Raw genomic sequence first — 9,627 nt, forward strand, 5'->3', positions numbered from 1 at the left:
CTCTCAAAAAGGCGACAAAGTTTCAATATTTGCAAGGCCAGTTACGGGGAGAGGCAAGGCAGGTCATTGCTAATTTGTCATTAACGGATGATGATTACGACCATGCCTTACAGTTGTTACAAGATAACTACAGTGATAAGGAGACTGCAATTGCACGTCTCTCGTACAAATTATTGGATTTACCCTCTCCAAATAAAAGTTATGAGTCACTACAATCATTTCGATTGTCTATAGAATCAATCATCAAAGCCCTCAGTACAAAAGTACCTGTAGGTGATGCAGAGTGGCTTATAAAGTTAATCATTCAAAGGAAACTCCCAAATGAGGTCATAGACAGCCTATGCACTCATTATAACACCAACATCTTATCACAAAGCCAAATCATTGATGGACTTCGAGCTTACGTACAAAGATTACGAAGCCGAGGAAAACTTAGATCTCAAGAAAAAATCCCCAAAAGTGAATCCACGGACAAAAGCAAAAATGTCCAGAATGGCAGTCAAAAATCAAGACAACAAAACTCCTCTTCTGCAAAGTGGAAACAGAATAATGTTGGCTCTTATGCTATATCTCCCACAGTTAACAGAACTGTAGGAAACCAAGCTCCTAAGACAGATAAGACAAAAGGAGCTACAACTGCCCCAAAATGTTTATTCTGTCAAGAAGCACATACCATTTATCAATGCACAGTATATGTAGGCCGTGCCAGTCGAATCGATCGACTGAAATCTCTGAACAGGTGCATCCGTTGTCTACGGAAGCACGATACAAGTGAGTGTATCACTCAATTGCAGAACTGCCAATATTGTCATAAAAGTGTACATCACACAGCACTCTGTGGTGATATTAACACTCAATCCAGATCACAGACTTCCAATAATCAACCTGCATCTCAGGCAAAGCCCAAAGATGATAATACCACAACAGCCGTACAATTCTGTACAGTAATGAGCAATGTCAACGACTTGGATACAGAAATTGTTACAACAGCCATATTGCCTACTGCACAGCTAGAACTATGCAATCAAGGAATTTGTATTCCAACTAGAGGCTTTTTTGATCAAGGGTCACAGAAAACCTTTATCAGTAAAAAGATGGCAGAAGATTTACAACTTAAATCTTCAAAGCAAGTATCTACATCCATATCAGGGTTTTTTACTAATTCTGGTCGTAGAACCTTTCCAGTAGTAAAACTCAATGTCTGTCTAGGTACATCCCAAAGGACAGTAGAAGCCATAGTAGTTGATAAAATTCCTACTGAAATGGAAGTGACTGGTCTGACAGCCACAATTAAATTCCTAAAAGAAAAAGGAATCCAATTAGCAGATCCTCTACTTGATTCTGACTACATAGGGGATATCGGAATCCTGATTGGAGCTGACTACTATCATCGATTCATTCTGGGATCAGAAGAATCTATGGGTATGAATATACTCAAATCAGCAGGAGGCATATTGATGACAGGACCTATACTAGATCTTGAACCTTCAACTCCTGAAAAATCACATCATACAGAAACTGTAATAGTGGCATGACTAGGCAAAGAACAGTCACCACTTAAAATCCCCCACATGATTGATGATGGATTAGAATCTGTACCTCAATTGTGGGAACTTGATGCCATAGGAATAATTCCTGAACAACCAAGTCCTGATGATGTCTGTGCATACAATCAGTACTTAGAAACTGTACAGTACCATGATGGACAGTACTGGGTAAGGCTACCATGGAAAATCAACCATAAAACCTTACCTACCAATTATCACATGGCTTATAGTCAATTTAAATCTCAACTAGCAAAGTTAAGAAAAAGGCCTGAGCATTTAAAACTCTATCATGAGATTATTGCTCAACAATTAAAGAATAAATTCATCGAAGTCGTGAAACATGACAATACGCAAACAGGCCATTTTTTACCTCACATGGCTGTAATGAGAGAATCAAAAACAACTCCTTTACGGATAGTTTTTAATTGTAGCTCTAAATCTGGACCCCAAGGAACCAGTCTAAATGATTGTTTGCAAACAGGTCCAAGTCTAACTCAGAAATTGTATGACATACTGTTGAAGTTTAGACTTAACAAATATGCGTATTCAGCAGATATAAGTAAGGCCTTTCTCAGAGTTGGCTTACAGGAAGAAGATAGAGACTTCACTAAGTTTCTATGGGTAGAGAACCCAGAAGATGTCAATAGTCCAGTAGTGACTTTCAGATTCTCATCAGTTCTTTTTGGCGCGACAAGCAGTCCATTTCTGTTGCAAGCAACTCTAGATACTCATCTGAAGAAATCATCAAGTCCCTGTAAGACTGAAATCAGTCAAAATCTATATGTAGATAATTTTCAAGGGACAGTTAACAGTACTACTGAACTGTTACAGTTATATCAAGAGGCCAACAAGGAGCTACAAGGTGCCAACATGCCACTACAATCTTGGGCCTCTAATAATGCAACATTGAATAATCAAATAGCAAGAGATTACCCTGAATATCACGTACCAGAATCACAAAAGGTGTTAGGTATGGATTGGGATTTAATCTCGGACACAATATCGATCAAATCTGTGCCAGTAAATTACAACATCACTACAAAAAGGGATTTGCTTTCACAAGTTAGCAAAGTATTCGACCCACTTGGTCTACTAAATCCTTTGACTATCAAGTGGCGTTTATTGGTGCAACAAGCATGGAAAGCTAAGGTTGGTTGGGATGATCCACTACCAATCCAGTTACAAAAAGCTTGGATGGAAGTGGCTCAAGAACAAACTTTAGTTGAAAAGATAATCTTTCCGAGACACATAGTCGAGGAAAATGAAGAAGTATCACTACATGTATTCGCAGACTCGTCAGCCAAAGCTTTTGGAGCTTGTGCTTACTTAGTGACTTCTAATCAATCATATCTTATCACCTCTAAGGCCAGAGTCGCTCCATTAAAAAAGAGGACTTTGCCTCAGATGGAACTAACAGCACTGCTAACTGGTACACGCTTAGCTGTGCATATCAAACAAGTCTTGTCTACCATGAACATCAAGGATGTCATCATATGGTCTGACAATGAAGCTGTCTTACAATGGGTACGAAACGACAACTGTCCAACTCCATATGTAAAAAATCGCGTCTCGGAAATTAAAGAAATTTCCGCAGGCTTTCAATTGTTGCATGTACCAACAAAGGATAATCCAGCTGATCTCTTATCAAGAGGTATGACATTTAAACAGTTTGCAAAGGCAGATATTTGGTTTCATGGGCCTCGATGGTTAGTGAATGGTAGTTGGCCTGAACAAAAGCCACACGTCATTACGACACAAACCATAACTACCACCAGGCAGCAAGCTCAAATATCAGTCTTGGATTGTACTCGTTACTCCTCGCTCATCAAATTAATCAATGTAACACAGAACGTGTTTCATTATCTCAGGAAAAAAGGTATAAAATACACTTTTCCAGATGCACTTATCTATTGGGTAAGACAAGCCCAGAGAGAAACTTATGGGAATAACTATGAAAATCTTCCGCATAAGTTAAAACACAATCTCGGTCTGTGGATAGACCAAGAAAAACACAACATTCTGCGTTGTGGAGGGAGACTTAAACACGCAGATATCAATCTAGATACCGTGCATCCATGGCTTTTACCAAAAAATCATTGGATCACAAGGTTGATTGTGTTACATACACATCAACAAATCATCAAACATGGAGGAGTGTTAGACACACTCACACAAATCAGACAGCAGTACTGGATTCCTCAGGGAAGACAGTCAAATCAATCTTGAAGAATTGCATGATATGCCGAAGGTACGATGCAAGAACTTGCTCTTATCCAGGGCCACCACCCCTGCCAAAGGAACGAGTGGTCCATCTACAACCTTTCGAAACGACAGGAGTAGATTATACAGGAGCAATATATCTAACAGGGACTGCAGATAAGCAACCTATCAAGGCATACATCTGTCTGTTCACCTGTGCTACCACCAGGGCAGTACATCTAGAGGTAACACCCGATATGACTGCTCAATCATTTATTCAAGCTTTCCGCAGATTCGCAGCACGCCGATCATGCCCTAAGCTGATGATTTCAGATAACGGAGCAAACTTGGTAGCTGGAGAAGCATGTCTACGGGAAATCTGTTCCCATCCTGCAGTTACTTCCACACTGGAACAGCGTCATTGCAGATGGAAATTTATCCCTCCGAGAGCCCCATGGCACGGAGGATTTTATGAACGGTTAATAGGAACTGTAAAAAGATCCTTGAGAAAATCTCTACCCCGTCAGAAAATCAATCTTCAAGAACTCCAGACAGTAATCACGGAAATAGAATCAAGGGTGAATAACCGGCCGTTGACTTACTTGTCTGAGGATCCTACTCAACATGAGCCATTAAGTCCTGCCCACCTAATGTATGGAAGACTTCTGTCTCCAGTACCATCTCTAGTGGATGATGAGATCAGAGATCCCTCATATGTGGGTCAGAGCGAGTTGGTTCAGGGGTATAAGCATCTGTCCAGCATAATCCAAAAATGGAATGATGTTTGGACAAAAGAATATCTTACATCTCTACGAGAACATCACTATGGGGCCAATGTCCCACATAATATATCTAATCTCCAATCTGGCGATATTGTCTTGGTAGACAGTGATGGCCCTAGGGCTGACTGGCCATTAGGTAAAGTTGTCTCAGTCCATCCAGATAGTCAGGGGATTTTGAGAATAGTCAAAATCCTGTCTAAAGGAACAACTTCCCTGAAGACATTGGACAAACTCATCCACATGGAATCAGTGAGCCAGCTGCAGTTAGATCCTGAGAGACCTCAAGACACTCTAACTCCACAAGACCCACAGACTCCTAACAGACACAATCGTCCACAACGGACAGCAGCACAAAAGTGCAAGCAAAATTTGCACTTGTATTATCAATCCAATGGAGAGTAAATAAATACATATGGTTACTATTGTCCTAAGTATTGGACTCTGTGCCAGTTCTCTCCCTCTGGAAGATGTGGGAAATTTTTACCCACCATATCTAATAATCATCTAAGAAATGTATAATTTCTATATCATATCTATATCATATCAAAATCATATCTAAATCATATCAAAATCATATCTAAATCGTATCAAAATCATATTTGAATCATTAAAGATTCATTATAGCTTGATCCTGGATGACAATGGCACCATGAACACGTACGCAACAGGGGCCCTTTTGATGCCTACGTGACTTTGTACATGATTTCTCAAGGATCCAGAAGCTTCTAGAAGGACTTCTTAATTAAAAAACTATTGGAACATTGATTCAACATCCGGTAGGATTAAAAATCGAATCCTTAATAAGATTCAGTGGTACTTTCAAATACTACTTATAATCTTTAAATCTTATATCTAATTATATTATAATCACATCTTATCTTAATCATAAGTCTAGACTGTAAAAATAATCAATCAATATTCATTGAAGGCTACCGTGCTCAGAGAGCATGGTAGGGCGATGGGGGGAGTGAAGCGCCCACCAACGATGCCTCGCGGCACTCCGCGTTTGTTTACAAATGAGTGAACAAGTGACTGATCCTTAGCGAACATTACCAGCTCAAGGACACCTTATCTAATATTTTTTATCGCCAGTGAATACTCTCTAGAACTGGGGGAGTACCTGGACAATATCTACAAGGAAAATCCTAGAACATTCACATAAAATAGAGTGTATAGTGGAGATCAGTGACACGGTTTCCTCCACCTTCATTCATAAACTTTTATCTCGAATCATTCTTCTGCAACTGCAGGATAATCACGTAGCAACGCTACCAGATCATCATACAGCAACGCTGTAGCAAAATATCGTGCCTAAACTCAACAAGAGAGAGTTAATCAGTCTGGCAAACTTGTCAGACAGGCACCCCGACTGGCAGAGAAGTATATTGAAGGTTATTTGGTGTATGATTGGCCAATTGTATGCTTGTGTAACTTTAATATCCTATAAATCTGTCTGTTGGTTAAAAAGCGAGGCTAAGCCTCACATTTCAGTAAGTTTATTAAAATTGTAGTGTAGCTGTGAATCTTATCCAAGCACTGAACCTCATGAGTGTCCATTCTGTCAGAAAAGAATTCAGCCTCAATAAGTAAAAACCTCACAAGTGTCCATAGTTTTGGAAAAGATTCAGTCAAGCTAACTGTATCATATAAATTGAATATGTCTGCATATATATTTGAATATATAAATTAAGTTATCAATTGCTTGCTTAGTTATTTTTAAGTTATCATATAAGTTCATTTAATTGAATATAATATCTAGTACTTAGTTAAGTGTTTAGACTACATTTAAGGTCATTTATTATACTTTTACAATTTAATTTGTTGTTTATAGTATAAGAATCTATTGGCTGTAAGTTATGGTGCTAGGTTAGACTATGTATGTTTAAATCCCTGATTTAAACAGAGCCAGTGTTCAGTCATACAACTGAATTTATCAAATCTTATCCTTGTATAAAATACAAGCTGATGTGAGATCCCTGTCTACAGGTGGACTGGAACTTCTATCAACAAGTCATTCACCCCACCTGTCCCTTACAGCCCACAGTCTGTCATTAGGAAAAGAGGAATTAGGATTTACAACCCTAGCTAGAGATTTTAGTTGAATTAATTTGCAGACAGTAATTTTTTAATTTAGTTCAGTACAAGTCCCTGGTAGTCTCCTCTTATATCAATCCCAGCAGGTTTTTCCCACATAAGGAACTGAGGTGCAGTGAGAGGCAGGGAACGGGGGGGAGTGGAGAGTGAGAGGCAGGGAACGGGGGGGGGGAGTGGAGAGTGAGAGGCAGGTGGGAGTGGACAGTGAGAGGCAGTGGGGGGGGGGGGGAGTGGAGAGTGTGGATGACAGCTACAGTCAACACTCGCCAGCAACACCTACCCAGAACACACAGGCTTGTAACACTAGCCAGCAGCAATTACCCGGAACACCACACGCCTACAAGTCTGGTCCTCAACATTTATGGGCAACACTCACGCTCACCACACACCTGCACTTGCAATACTCACCCACAATACAAGCTTGCAACACGATACATATTCATTTACATATTTACAATAATGTTTAAGCAAAAATTCTTGCTTTTGCGCCACGTTAAGGTTCGACACAAAATGGAGGCTGAGCCCAGGAGCTAACCATCCAGATAATGCCTTTTTAATGGTGCCAAACTTGGGGGGGGGAGGAGCAAGGTGGAGGAAATGGATTATTTTTTTTACAAATCGAATCAAATAATTCAGGCTTCTGAAGTTTTGACAAATATAAATTGTGGTGCAGATATTTATGTGAAGTGTGGCAATCTTGCTCCGCTGTACAGACATGTTAAGTTGGTCAGATCACAAGAGGAACGTTGATTTAGTAAAGAATTTATCCAGATTTATAGCAGGCACATTCATCCACACACACACACACACACATTTTATATGTGTGTGTGTCTCCCCCCCAGAGCGCCTAGGCCGCTCGAGGGGACAGATTGTTCTGAACCGGTCGCTATAGCCTCGTGAAGACCTGTCATCCCGTAGTTTCGGCCAAAATTACGAGAAACACCGTCCAACGCGACATTAAGTTTAACTCGATAGTATCATTCCACTCCTCGCGGCTTCCTCCATCACAATCCGTAGAGGCATAAACAACCTTCGTCTCTTTTATATAGGTTTGCTTTATGTCTGGAGAGTTCTTCATGAGCAATTTGGAAGTCTGCTCTCTCTTGTAACATATGTGGTGAATTGCGTCTTCTGTTCAGTGGTGGTAGGGGTCACATTTCTGTTGGTCATGTTTTATAGCATTTTTTCCTTCGTCTTTGAGCCGTTGAAAAGTTGTTCTTGTAATATAATTTTATAGGCTGGACAGATTGTGTGGTATTAACATTATCAGTGATAGTGTGGTGGGAAGAGCACTCCTCGCCTCACTGTTGGTGGTGTACTGGAAAACAATATTACTTTTAACCTTCACTGCCGGAATAGCCTCGATTCTCTCGGATTAATACAGAACAAGATCTATCTGGTTCACTGGTGCTCGCCAGCCGGTGACGAGATATCCAGGAGTCCGGCGGCAATATCCAGCCATAGGGCTTTGCTACTGACAGCTGCCTGGGAGCTCCCTGGACCTGGCCTCTACCTGGGTGGCTTACACACATGCAGCGGGGGAGGACGCCTGTAGCCCAGCTCTGTCAGTGAGGTGGACAGTGGGAGAGGCCTTCGAGCCCTGAAAGGAACTCGGAAAAAAAGGCATACTTGTTCCTCCTGTTGTTCGCGGTCGTGCAGTATGGCTTTCCGTGCAGTAAATGAATTCACTCGTAAAAATAACATTTGTAATTTCACTGTCAGTTTCTTTTCTTCCATTGTACCATACATCAGTCTCTCTCTCTCTTGTCCTCCCTCCCCTCAGCTGCAGGAGGGTCCAACACGTAATTGCAAGGGATGAACATGCAACAATAACAGGGCGTGTAGTGTGGGCGTGGCTGCTGCTTGGTCTCTATTAGTAGTCCCCAGATGGGTCTTCCTGGACACTCTACCAGGTCACCCAGATGGGTCATTCAGGACACACTACCAGGTCACCCAGATAGATCATTCAGGACACCCTATCAGGTCACCCAGACAGCTGTACCTAGACAAACATGCCAGGTCATCGAGGCAGAGATAGCAGAGACAACATTCAAGGTCACGCAGGCGACTTCCTGGAAATATATTGATTGACGTGTGTCTGTCAGTAGTGAGACGGGATCCAGCACTCCAGCTGGAACATTGCCACGTGGTGTTTAAACAATACATCTATACAACATCATGTGTGTCATTTACACAGTACGTGTTACTGTTACTTAAACAAGGGCATGTGCTGTGCCAATTAATACAATGTAAACAATTAAACGCCCTTCATCAACAACAATATATGCTGCGTCAACAATAACATATGCTACGTCAACAATAACACATGCTACGTCAAACAATAACACATACTCCATCAAAAATAACATGACACATGAACAATAACTTATACTGCAGCAACAATCGCGGGGAAATTAGTATTGTTTATATAATTGGTCGAGAGAGGACTGTTGAACAGTTATATTTTGTTTAGTTTCCACACAAATTAAATCTGGTTAGTTTAATTTCATTATAATTACTTTAATATTTAGACCTTCCATCTGGCTGTTGAGCTTTGGCTCAGGTTTGATGTAAATGTAGTGTGATGGGTTGTGGTAGTGCAGCTATACTGAACCAAGGTGGTATGGCTCTCCATCACACAAATAAACTAAAAATGCTGTTATTGGCCCTTGCAGTGTGTAAGTCGCAGGTGGAAACAAATGAAAATCATCAAATAAATAATTAAAACGATTTACTGAAATATTAATGAACAAAAATGGCCCCTGAGACACTTGGCTGTTATTATAGAACAAATAGGTAAATGAAAGTTTAAATCTAATACAAGAGTATACTGGTGTGCTGAAGAGAACTACCACACCACTACAGCATCCAGCACACGACGTAGGCTGAGGGCAGACGGCGTTGCAGGAGACTAAGGTGATCTAAGAGCACTAAGAGAGGGAGACTGGCTCTCTAGGGTTGTTGTTGTTGTTTTAGATTTAGCTACTCAGAACGAAATATTCATG

General features: G+C 40.7%; 1 protein-coding gene across 1 annotated transcript; it reads left to right on the top strand.

Moving 5' to 3' along the window:
* The first annotated feature begins 3,965 nt into the window (after window positions 1-3,965).
* LOC138367861 (uncharacterized) lies at window positions 3,966-6,710 on the top strand. Its single transcript, XM_069329856.1, has 2 exons — window positions 3,966-6,018; window positions 6,515-6,710. The coding sequence occupies exon 1, from the start codon at window positions 4,004-4,006 to the stop codon at window positions 4,928-4,930; it is 927 nt and encodes a 308-aa protein (XP_069185957.1). The 5' UTR covers window positions 3,966-4,003; the 3' UTR covers window positions 4,931-6,018; window positions 6,515-6,710.
* Window positions 6,711-9,627: the final 2,917 nt, after the last annotated feature.

This window comes from Procambarus clarkii, chromosome 23 (genome assembly GCF_040958095.1).
Source record: "Procambarus clarkii isolate CNS0578487 chromosome 23, FALCON_Pclarkii_2.0, whole genome shotgun sequence".
In the NCBI taxonomy this organism is placed as follows: domain Eukaryota; kingdom Metazoa; phylum Arthropoda; class Malacostraca; order Decapoda; family Cambaridae; genus Procambarus; species Procambarus clarkii.